Source organism: Dermacentor variabilis, chromosome 11 (genome assembly GCF_050947875.1).
Source record: "Dermacentor variabilis isolate Ectoservices chromosome 11, ASM5094787v1, whole genome shotgun sequence".
Lineage (NCBI taxonomy): Eukaryota > Metazoa > Arthropoda > Arachnida > Ixodida > Ixodidae > Dermacentor > Dermacentor variabilis.
The window spans coordinates 115,608,266-115,621,325 of record NC_134578.1 but is presented as its reverse complement, the minus strand read 5'-3'; the positions used below and the strand labels follow the sequence as shown (position 1 = coordinate 115,621,325).

Below are 13,060 nucleotides of genomic sequence, written 5' to 3'. Positions count from 1 at the left end.
CATCTCGGAATACAAGAACGTCGTTATTCAGCTTATGGTTCCCCTGAGATGCGCAATGTTTCATTCTTCCTGCGACACGAAGACGACGCTCCCGGTAGGGCCAATGAAAATGTGTAAAGAATTGTCCGTAGGCGATCTGGCATAAACGTCCTAAGGGGCCTTCACTATTTAGACATACAGGCAGCTGTCTAATTAGTTGGTTAACATCTGGCGATGCGCTAACATCAGCAAATAAACGTTAAGCTCCCTGGTTTGCTCGTCTGAACATGTGAATTCGCGGGGCTGCTGCGAGGCACCATCTCCGGCGTTCTGCTGCAGTTCCTGCCAGATCCAGGGTCCTTGAATTGCGTCGCCTATTACAGCTTGTGTGATCAACAATGTGACTAATTATATGTGATTGGTTTGTGAAAATGCAATGTAATTACGTTGAGCGTTACCCGGCAAGGAATGAAATTGTTAAATTACGAAATTACAAGAAAGTGCTATAGATGGCAAGGGAGTCTGCTTCGTGTTATTAGCTGAACGTCGTAGCCCCTGTGTGCTGCATGGAAGAATTCTGCAGTGGCAGCATTTTTTGTTTTTCAAAAGTAAGTCAATAAAGTTAATAAGAATTTCCAACGATTGGTAATCATCATATACTGAGGAGGTACCGGTGTCGGCCAACGATAATCACGCGTTGCTGGAAAAGGTATTTCACTCCACTCTCTCTGTTTCTAAGAATGGCTGGCAGTCTTCACTTCTTCACGCGCAACGCGGCAAGTCAATGTCTGCGGCATTCTGCTGCTGTTCACGAAGGTGGCGCGTTCGCATCCCGGCTGTGGCGTCTGCATTCTTCTTGTCGAGCAGTTTCAACTTGTCGAGTAGTTATGGTGCGTAATATTGCTCACGTCCTGGTTAACCTATTAGCTAATGAAATCTTGATCTCAGTTTCTATGTTCCAATATGTAGAATTAGTCATTCGAATGGGTGAAATCTCGTGAATACGGACCGATAGATCGTGGAGCTATTTCTGAAAAATGGGGTTGCCTGGTTCCCAAGAGATATGAGACTAGCGTGTTCTAACTCTTGTTAGGCATTCGTTGAGGTAGAGTAGCAGAGGTCGAAAGACGTCTTTTAGAGAAGCTTTTAGGTTTCCTACGCAGTTATATCCATATGCGACTGTCTACAATGCGTGCTGACAGCCACTTCGAAAGTCTGTGCACCGCAGAAGATTTACGATGAAGTGGTAACGTAATGTGCAAATTTTTTTAAGGAAAATAAGGTCTAATTTGAATAATACGTTCGGTGTGGAGAAAAAAGGTAAATCCTAGTAACTTTACGAAGACTCAAGTCCTTTCACTGTTTACAAAAATTGCTTAAAATCGTTCGGTTAAAAAAAAGCACGGAGTGTACCAACGTGTAACTTAGCACCAAAAAAAAACACACACATCGCAGTTATACGTTTGTTAGAGCATCTCGAGCCAACACAAGGGTAATGTAAATTTACTATTTATGTGAACATGCTACAAAGTTTACGATGCTTGTTAAAAAAGGGCTACTCACAAATGAACGGCATGTTTAAAAGCAGTGCATAATACATGAACGTCTGTTACTATATTTTATCGTTAGGTATATTTTACTGAATTATTATTTGGTACTTTATTGTTGAGCAAGAGGAATTAGGAAGGTTAATTAAAAGCCGATCTCCTTATTTGGAAGTAAAGTTGCCTCAGTTACTAGATTTCAGCGTTTCTTCCTAAATGGAACATGTTTCTTCAATACGGGTGCAGTAGCGCTTTGTGGAGACAGTACACGCAAGCTTTAAATAGCTGGAAGGACACGTCTAAAGAAAGACGAATAGGCTTGCGCGATGTACCTGGAAGGATTGCACATTGTTAATACACGTAAAACAGTCAGATATGTTTAAAACCGACTAGGAATATGGTCGGGTGCCTTCACATTTTATTTTCCTGACAATCTATATACCTTCATTTTACATCACGGAATCGCCCTCTCGTGTGCTTTCTGAAATAATTTTTTTTTTCGGATGAATATATTTGGTTGATAATTTTTTTGCATCGAGCCTAATATTTTTAAGCCGAATATATGGTTCACTGCTTCGCAATGCAACGTGCTTCACGAGTGAAAACGTTGCACATCCTGCGTATTCAGTGAACTGACTGAGCAGGAACACGGGAAATGCACACGATATGTGAGCACGAAAGAGATGATGTCCTCAACTCATGCCAGATAAGAACCTACGTGGTCGTAAGCAGACTTGCCTGGTTGACGCCTCGCAGTACGAATGCAACCTATATATACTGGAGCCAGTTTAATGCCGCCTTAGATCTGACAACTTGCTCTCACCGTAGACCCAAACGCCACACAATATGTCTGTAATCCTGGCAATGATAGCCACAGAAGGAACAGCGTTTGATAATCAATTACATCCGCCCTAAGACTGTATGAATGCGCGTGCCGTCTCTCTTCGCGCCTGTTTATGTACGTCATTTTATTTCCGCGTCTACTTATTGGAGTAGTGAGTTTCAAGTAAATTATGACATAAAGCTTCGACCGTTTCATCACGGCAGCAGTTAAGGTTATTGAGTCGTAATCGTGTCGTCAGGTTTCCGCCTAACCTTATCAATCTACACTATCTTAACACTAGACCACCGCGCAGGTTCTGCGCATGCTAATTTTAGCTGTATAATCAGCTCCCCCCAGTTTTTTGAGAGCGGTAAGCGCGGTGCCTAAAATTTTTCCCCTCCGGTGCATAAATATTTTCAAATCGCACCCACCATACCATCTCCCATGTAAATCACACACGCACACGCATGTGCGTGTGTTATTTATCACCATGTTACCACGAGTGATTTATTTACCATGTTTACCATTTACCACTTTCATCAGCAGGTGTATGTCGCACAGCATGTTATGGGCTAATATTTAATTGTGGGCGGGAAGTTCACCACTAGCGAATACCTCCGTTACTGCAGGAACTCCAAATAATCGCGGTGTACAGTTTGTTCCGATAAAAAATTCGAATAACGCTTTACAGAACATTGATGCGGTCAAAACAAGTATTCTAGGTCTAAACCGACCAACCAAGTTCGCGTCTAATAACTTTGTTTCAGCATCCACTTAGCTATTAAGCTATCACCATCATTATGCACGGCCTAAATGAAAGCTTCCTTTTACTAAGTACTGAAACCTTAAACACCTTGCAGTCGCAATTATATCGATATTCCTCGCTGTGCTGAGTATAACCGCCTTACCCTTCGTTTTTTGTAGAACTTCGTAGTAGTGGTTAGCAGGTAAAAAATGGTCACGAAGCAAAAGGAGTACACACATGTACATCCGTCGGCATTTGCTGCGCCAGTATCTTCTACGTACCCTCACTGTAACAATATTCTATACGGGCTGTCCCAGGTCAGTTTAACGCAGGTTTCAAAATGTGCCGGAGCATTAAAGCAAGAAGCGAACCAATGCATGTTTTTGTCTATTGTATGCAGCAATGCGTACTATATTTGGCATTCTCCCTAAATGAAACAAATAGTGCGGAATAACTCACGAACATTTGAAGTATTATAGTTCGCAGATTTTTCGATAAAACATTAAAGCGTTTTAGGAAACGTCTAATTTAGCAGCGTTTAACTCGCCAAACGTTGCGTAATAATTGCTTTTTGCGTCGTAAGAAAATTCGCGAAATGTAAAATAGAGCCAGTAACACGCCAACCTGCAAACCGCAATTTCAATGCCATGAAAAATAACGCTCATGAAGGGGCATCTCCTGAAAAAACGGACTCGGAAGTTCGAAGCTGACAAACGGACGTTTCTTAGAAATTTCAACACCTTTCTTGCTGGACGCTCTGCCTTAATTTACCGCTCGCAAATTGCGTAAACAAGCTCGACTAATTATGCACTAAAGCGAACACAATTAGCAGGTTCGATTCGTGGCTCGCTTCGCGGGGTCCAGGAGGGCGTCGGCATAATTGCAATCCTTGATTAAATTTGATGGGACACTAGGCATTGATAGCCTGTACAGTCCTTGCACTGAGGTTTCTTTATTATGAAACAGCGAAGATCCCGTTTCGCTCATGTGCCACGGAGGCCCTACTTCTGCGTAGATACAAATTTATGTATTTTTTTATACATGGAATGAATAGATGACTGCTCAAAACGAGAGTGCAGGGTGTGTTTTTCAGGGAAGCTGTTAATCGGAAGATGGCGGTGTCCGTCGTGAAATTCTGCTGCTCTCGCAGAGCGGACAGCAGGAGGATTGCTTCAATTCATGTCGATTATGTTTGTTCTCTCACGTGCGCAGTGACAGAAAGGCGACAGTCTACTCTTAATTGCCGCCTCCACTGACCATCAGCGGTCGGAATGACAGAAATCAGCGGCTTACAGAGGATGTTCATCAAATTACATGCAGGTTTCAGAGTCATCTTGACTTCGACTGAGATACCACAAGGTACGTGTGATGAAGCCTGCTAGCAATAAATAGATAGTGGAACCTAATATAGCGCAACCATAGAAAAAAAAAGAACACAAACACAGATTAATGTTTGGCGTTGTTTCTGTGTTTTTCCCTGCGTTCGTATTCCTCGCTCCAGAAACGAGTGTTTAGCACCAGAGACCCAGAGTCGAGGATGCCGAAAGAGGAGACGGGCGCACAATTGCTAGGCGCGTTCCTATGTCGTACGTACCCGTGCATAGCCAAACATTGCTAGATTTTTCGCGACCTTTAGACACTGGGCACTGAAAATGTTGTGACAAAAGTTCCATATGCGGAAAGCTATAGCGTACTGTATGATTTACGTAAAATTGCAGCACCTCATACAGCATAAACTTTCAGTGGGTAGCCCAGTCTTAGTATTTGCGCGACGAATGCAGAAACACTGCGGCCGTCTGAACATAAGAATGAAAATTATTGAGTATTTCGTATGAATGTATTTCGTATTCCGCCTAAATGCAATTATTAGTGCGGTATTATTTGGGCAAACTTTTCGATAAAGCTTTAGAACGTTTAGGAAACGTTTTTTAGCAGCTTTTAACTCGCTACTTGTTACGTAATCATTGTTTTTTTGCGTCGTACAGAAAACTCGCGAAATGTAAAATAAAGCCAGTAACAAGCCATCCTGCAAGCCGCGATTGCATTGCTCTGAGATGTACCCCCCATAAAACAACAGCCCATGAAAAAAAGAGACTCGGAAGTTTGAAGCAGCCAAATTTGAGGGTTCTATTACAACTCTTTAGACAACAACTTTGTCCCACCGATGCAAACTGAAGTATCTCTGTCTCCTTTTTGGAGTTGAGATACAGCGCTAATTTCTTGCTAAACGTAAAAGTGTCAAATGGAAACTCTGCCCTCGTATCATTGTCTCGGTAACCACGTTTCTGCCAACTTTTCTTGGAATGCCAGCAATCGATAAAAGCATAATGCGAACTCTATCCTCGAGCACATTTGACGGATCTTTTTGAAATAACATGCTACACTTCGGCTTTTTCTATGCAAAACTCTTGCGTTGAGAAAACTCGTCTATGCTGCATGAGTGCGGCACTCTGGTAATTGCAAAGCGTTAAATTTACAATGTGATGGGGACACTAGTATAACTGAAATGAACTTATGCCTTAACCTAGGCTGTTTTAGGGCTTTCTTTGACAGGTTGCATTATCACTAGGATCTCGCTACCGAAGTGGCTAAATGTGCCTGGTCATCACGGACTTATCCCAGGCTCTACATTAGAAGAAATTTTCCATTTTTAATGCATATCTGCTACGTATTGAACAATGAGCGAAATTCCCTACCAACGTCAGCAGACACTATAGGAAATCCCGAACAGTATTTGTACCCCTCCTCCCTCCTTCGTGGCTTTTTGACGTGTCTTCTAACAGTTCCGTGCAAGGGAGGGCGCTGCACATGAAGCCCCGATCATTCTAGATTCAAAATCACACGCATCGCATCGAACTAACACAGCATTCGGTGCGCGGGGCATGGTGAGAATTTTCCTCGAGTGTCGTTATGATTGCTGTCGCAGTAAAATAACCAACACAAGCAAGCGCTTGCAACATTAACGAATATTTAGGCAAAAGCATGCCCGGTATGTATGTATGTATGTATGTATGTATGTATGTATATATATATATATATATATATATATATATATATATATATATATATATATATATATATTGCTAGCGTGTTATTTTTAGTATAGTGGTCTGAAAAATAGTGCTAGTGCTCTTGGAGTACGGTCTGTGTTGCCGGTGCGAACTGGGTGTGTTTGCGATCCGGTTCTGTTGAGGATCTCTATAGCTTGAGCGGTGCAGTTTCCAAGCCAGTCTAGGGCAAGTAAGAGGTATTGACACCTCCATGTTTCATACAGGTGGAGTTGTAGCAGAGGCCCTTTATATGTTCAGCTAAGGGCACCTTCATGCTACGAACATAGGGCGCTCAGCAGTCAACTGGAGACGCAAGGGACAATACTTGGCCGGTTAGTGGCCTTTGAAAGAAAAACAGTGAAATGATCATGTATCTGTACGGACACGTGCTGAAAACTCGCGTTTGTTGGCATGTCCTCCTTGTGTGAGCTTTTCGGAAGTACCAAAGGGTCCTTTGCCTACTGATTTAAAATATCTACTTCCTTGCGGACATTTATAATTGACATGACAGGGGAAAAGAAGTAGCCGGAGGTATACTACTTTCGAGCAGTGTGACTCGTTAATACTCCGTGAAGGAACTCTTTTTTTATTCTTTCGAGGCTTTGATAAAACAGCATTGGGCGCACCGAACGCAGAGATTTAAGGAGTAGTTATAATGCATGGTGGAAATGCTTTGCTTCTGTCATCCTAACTGTGTAAAAAATAAACTTTTGATAAATACCATTTTCCGAAATTTTCGAGGCAGCTTTTCTGGCAAACAGGGAGGCAGGCTCATCCCAGTGCTGCAAATTTTTTCTTTATCTGACCGGTCGCGCCGACTTGACTACTCTGCAACACTTTGTTTGAGTTAAGCGAAAAGTTGAAAAGCTCAAAAGTTCCGTCTAACAAACCTTGAAAGAAAGCTCGCCGGGAGCGCCAGAAATTCTGAAATACTATTAGATAAGACGCAAATACCCGGCAACGTTCCGTGGAAGTCGTTTTGAAATTATAATAACCAGCAATGAATTTTTCACACGGCCTTGTGATACTAGCGACCAAATAGGTCCACCTCACCTTTCATATGATTTCCACAGACGCCACAACCATTGCGCTTAAAGGCTTTCTAATAAAAAAAATTGCCACATCAGAAGCACTCTGGAATTGTAGCGCGAAATTGCACAGACGGAGACCAGAAGCAGACTGCGCTTGTCCTCTTTTCTAGTTTCTGTGTCTATCATGTCGCGCTACAGTTCAAGATCATGTAACCTTAACAACTCACCGAACTTTTTATCCAAAAGCACTCGCCTATATCAATGCAGATGCGACAGTAATCTGTGCTTTTGTAAAATAATTCACTCACGCTTGCAGGTGTGCACGACGGTGGGGGATTGTCGAGCTTTCTACGGCTTGTACAGTTCTACTGTGAACACTCCCTGCAATCAAGGCGTCAGGCCGTACGTAGGTACCGTCTATCGAGTATGCCAGTTCTGTAGTATAACCACGTTGCAGGTTAAGAATACAACGATGATGTACCTGAAAGAGAGCATGCGCTCTTACGTAAGATGGCCCAGTCCTATGTCCGTAATTTATCCTAAATATCGAACGAAGAAATGGTGGCACACTTAATTGAAGCCTTTTACATTGTTTGAAGTGATTTTTGTTTGTTCCGGTCGAACACGTGCCAGCCATCATGAGGCGTTGAGATCCGATATGCGTAAAATTTTCTCCAGCTTATGGCATGAAAACCGTGGGCACGAATGAAATCGCATCTGCGCGGAATGTCCACCACTAAAGGGTAGAAATCAATCTCGCTAAAAGAGCTTCACATCTGCGCGATCGCTACTGCTGAATGCGATGTATTCAAGCCTTTGTAGGAACCATCCGTGCCTGAGGGCTCACTGGTGGGGTTTGAATTAACCAACGCGGTGTGCATACCAGTTTGAGGTAAACGATTTGTCCTTCCATGGCATTGCGTTGGTTGTTCGCCGGTGCTTTGAACGGTTTGTTCCAGTTAAGCGAAAAGTTGAAATACCGGGGGTTGCCTGCTGATATGTATCTAGATAATAATTCGTTGCACGTACATAGTAACAGTTTCTGTTAAATGTGGGACTCTTCACGTGCCGTCCATCCGCTGCGGCCCAGTGTCTCTTGCATTCTAGTGTTACAGCCGATGAGGTCTCGTGTCCATTTCGCATCCTTGGCAGCCACATTAGGATGGGGTCGTAATGAAAACGTTCTCAGTGACGAGCACAACTCTGTTTCAAGAGTGAAGGGGGGCGATAGATGGCGCCACTTCTGCTCTTGAGCTGCCGGAAGTTCCACTTTAGGATTTGTTTTAAAACGAGCTTTATCCCTAACAACTCTCTCAGGTTTGTTGCTTGAAATGCGTAGTTACGAGCTTTAACACTTCTTCAGGTCATTTAACTAGCCGCAATTATTGTAGACAATTAAAATGTCTTTGCAGGATAGTGGCCACGAATATTCTCGTCCCTAATTGCTGAACCCTTTTTCAAAAAACATAATGTTTTCCACTTATATTGCATTTAAAAAAACCATCAATGAATGACTGATGAGGTGGCGATTCATTGTACCCTATTCTTAGAAGCATTTGATAGCTTACAGCGCACGGCATTGCCGTTTCATTCCCTAAGAGCTCGTGTATATGTATTATATCAAGTTTTCATATTAATGTTAAATGTCGGGAACAGGTATCCATAGTGAATTTAATTAATAAAGACACAGAGATTCAGATCGTTTGGCGTTGGCGGTGGGATGAAGACTGCTGCACTGCGCCGTATTTTAGTTGTGGAAGAACCATGCCATAAACAACCGCCGTTACATTTGCTGACAATGAATATGAGATAATTAGGCCGCCTGCAGTGACTTCTCATTGTTTCTTAGAAATGCTTGTTCGCTTTTTACTCTGCGTGGCAGCAAGAGAAGCTCAAAAATGTGCTAGCTGTGTCCTATTTCGGCGCTAATCGTTCCTTCTCAGTGTGTGGTTAGTCACCTTCATCATTCTTACCCTTTATCAACGAAGAGATACTCACGTTCTGAGCGCACTTCGAAGCATCATTGAAATCGACAATCACTGCACTTCTTACTTTGTTGCTATAGGTCCTATAATCAACCCAATTAGGCAAATGCGCATGATTGGGCTTGGGTGAACGAAAGGAAGCAAGCGAAAGGGCTACAATCGCAACGCTGCATACAGTTGATTATATCCCATACACCGCCGCCAGAGATAAAATTTGTAGAGAAGAGAGTTGGAAGCTCCGATCATTTATGATATATTTAGCCAGTCCCTGACGTAGTCTACTACATTACAACAATGGTGAGGCCGCTCCTCATTGGAGCCATAGATGGATGTGAGCGAGCTAAATGTGCAGCAGCTCGCCAGAGCAATCTGAGGCTCAAATAGGAAAGACGCCTGCGCGTCGTCTGTTCCGAACACGCAAGGTGCGGTTGCGACGGCCATTCATTGCACCGAGTCAGCGCCATCGCTGACGCCACGCTAACAACGGGGGGCGACATGAGCCACGTGACAGGAATTCCGCCATTCCTCGGAAGCGGAATTTCCAGGTAGCAGGGAAGACCAGCTCTGAGTTGTCTGAGCAAGGGGCTCTGAGAAATCCAGCTGAATGCTATCCAAAGCTCGATTTAGCCCAGCCGAATGGAATTCGCGCTGCCAGAGTGCTTTGGAGTGCTCCAAAATGACTAATTGAATGTGCCATTAGACGCACGTGCCAACTGTGCCAAAACTTTCGTAATCTACGAATTTCAAGCCATACTACGACATCGCGAATATTACACGATGTTGTACTAAAGACACAGTTGCCGAAAAAAGTCTTAAATCTGTTGAAATATGCGCCCGAGTGCAATCCCACTATAAAGCATTAAAGAACAAAAATGGGATGGCCTGTGCTCAGGCATCATGTCTGCCTACAAGACGCCGTCTTTCAGTGGAGAATTTGCTTCTTGTAAATTCATTGCGTATAGTTTCTAAAGCAGGCAAATTAGGCGTCAGCAAAGCTTCTAAAGAACTCAGTTATTTGAATGCATTATGTTGCTTGTGACTCTCTTGGGTGAGAGGTTTTTCTACTGTTAAATGATTACTGATAAAGGCTGTATGAGGGCAACGCAAGCTTGTGTGCTTAGGAATGAGACGCACCCTAAGCGGATAATGCAGATTATTTCAAAGGAAATGTATTACCTATTCATAATGGGATCAGCAAAGGCGTCAAGGGTCTCAAAAAGGCGTCGAAGCTGGCGGAAAGAGCCTCGATGTGAGTTGTCTCAAGCACCACCGATTTGTTTGTGCAGAAAAGGAACGGCACCGTCCGCAATCGTGCCGCATATATATATATATATATATATATATACTACGAAAATGCCAGCTAAGTTTAGCTGTATGGGCAACAGGGGCAACCCCTGTACTTGTGCTCCGAATGCAAATCCGCAGACACAGTGACACATTTTCTATAGGCCAATTTACAGATAAAGTATGTTCAGCCTCTCTGAGGCCGTCCACAGCTTGATTTCACAAGCTCGAACTTTGTTTCTACCGCAGGAATTCATTAAAGAGAGAGTAAAAGCGTCAGCAAAATTGTGGCAGGATATCGAGGCCTCCATGAAGAGAATCCGTGACCTGGGCCTCAGAGCGAAAAGTGGCATTGCATACGATGTCGCACGCTCCTTCGAAGACGTCAAAATAGAGGTGAGTGATAGCCTCTTGCTTCTGCAAAGAGCTCTTTCACTACAGACGCTGCAAGAAACATGGTCTTTGAACACGTCAAACAATACAAAAATGAACATTTCGAAATTTTATGACAGATGCGACTCTCATTTACGGAGAATAATCAGTACCAGATTTTAGGGGTATTGATCTTGAAGCTTAATTTTACGTAAAGTAGTCATTACTTACATAAAGGTGAGTATTACTAGGCTTATTTAGGCCTACTGAACGAGCCATCGGTAAAGCCCAACTGTGACAATTTTGATTTGAAGTGGCAAAAAAAAATTTAGATAGTACTTATGTGCAGGAGCCCCATGAAATATTTTACACTGGAAATAAGAAGGAAAAGGTTATGAGTAGCTTGTAGAAGTAGACATCGCCGTCGCTTCCGTGTTCCATATAAACTCCAAGTGCAATACAACCGTAGCCGCTCGCCGTGCGCTGCATGTGCGAATGTGAGCCTGCGATCACGGTTCAATCTCGTTTACGCGAGGGAGGTAAACGGGCGTGAAGCGTACCGCCTTCCGTCGCGCGCTAGACTCCAGTGAAGGGCAGTGAGGGTGGGGGGCAGTGAGGGCGCCTGTTACGAGCCGCAGTTTCTTAAAACATCCTGGGATGGGCACATAGTCCGCCGCTTGCTGTGTTTTCACGTCTCAGATCGTGTTGATTCGAGCGACAGCACGAAGGTACATTGGCACGCCGCTGCTGCCGCTCTTCGTCATTCCAACGTTTTGACAGGGAGTTTCCTTGGTCATTCAGTAAGATTAGTTCATGTTTGCTTGTGTGCGACTGACACCTGGCTTATTAATTTAGTTAGGCCATATTTACAACTTTTTACAGCCTATAAATCTTCTATCCTTACTTCGTACAGCTCTCTACTGATTTGATATCCCAATGGATACTTCGTTTTTCGGGGAAAATTGCTACTTTTTTTAAAACAAGAACTCCAAAACAAACGCTGCCTCTACCGCTAGCCGGCAATGATGACCCTTTAGTCTATCACACAAAATGTATGGTTATATATATGGAAATACATAAAATATTCCCACGGAGTCTCGTCTGGCAGTTTTGTAAGCATGCATATTCATTGCGGCACTTGCTCAACTCCGCGCAGCCCGGTGTATACTTATCAGCGCTGTAGAATTTGATGCGACTATTACAAACGACAGCGCTGCGGCGACACGAATTGAATTGATGGATCAAGCAATCTATTGCAGTTGCGGCATCATATGGGGTGATGGCATTCCGATTTTGATCAGCCGTTATCGCTATTTAGCGCCTTACCGATATGCATAGAACCACCTTCAACGGTGATAAACCGACCCCCTGCGGTGGCTGCATATGGCGCGGCCGAACAGGCCCTATCTTGAAAATGATCTGCGATGGTAACAATGTTCCGCGAGTGCAGATAGGTGCGTGTGCATTTTGTTCTTGCCACTTAGCGTTGAAGCGGTACGGGCGGGCCACTATATTGAAAGCGATGGCGGCCGATTGCGGCGAATGCTTACTGCTTCGTGAGCGGCATGTTCTCAGAGCTTTTCTCGCGTTGAAGCGATCGGCACCACGAAGGGGAATTCACCCGCTGCTACGGTGGTACCTCTCTGGAAAGCGGTGGTCTTACGGGGTGGACGAACACAGGGACGGACAAACGGATGGTTTTCCTTACTGAGGAAGCGTACTGTACAAGTGGTTACTCATTTAAAGATAAAATGAAAAACCAGCGCGGCTCATGGACACCACTGTCATTTCAAGATTCTATGACGCTCGTGGCACACTGAAACTCTTCGGAGGACATGTCAAAGATTTGCCTCATATTTGTTAACCACATGCGTGGATCATTTGCTGAGGCACCATTTGGAAGATGTTAAGAAATTGCAGATTCGCGATTACTACTTCATTAGTACATAAGTCACAATTTAGTCCGAGTGGATTTCGCAGCTGTGGTTTTGAAAGCTATCCCAGACGTCCTTTTGCAGTGGCGCTACGCCATATGTGGAAATTGTTATAGCCCGAGCATGTAAGTAAACGTTGAGGAATCGGTACAGCTTTCGTCGTTCATGTTCTAAGCCAACCCGCCGTGGTTGCTCTGTGGCTATGGTGTTGGGCTGCTGAGCACGAGGTCGCGGGATCGAATCCCGGCCACGGCGGCCGCATTTCGATGGGGGCGAAATGCGAAAACACCCGTGTACTTAGATTTAGGTGAGG

At 43.9% G+C, this 13,060-nt stretch overlaps 1 protein-coding gene across 4 annotated transcripts in view; it reads left to right on the top strand.

The window, feature by feature from the left end:
* LOC142563166 (uncharacterized) overlaps positions 1-13,060 on the top strand; it is a 55,399-nt gene that overhangs the window by 28,142 nt on the left and 14,197 nt on the right. For 2 of the 4 annotated variants that reach the window (XM_075673717.1, XM_075673716.1), the window contains 3 exons: positions 4,304-4,450; positions 7,489-7,574; positions 10,691-10,837. In XM_075673717.1, coding sequence (XP_075529832.1) covers positions 4,363-4,450; positions 7,489-7,574; positions 10,691-10,837 — 321 coding nt within the window. In that variant the 5' untranslated portion in view covers positions 4,304-4,362. The remainder of the gene's footprint in view (positions 1-4,303; positions 4,451-7,488; positions 7,575-10,690; positions 10,838-13,060) is intronic. The other 2 variants (XM_075673715.1, XR_012824318.1) reach the window with 2 other exon arrangements.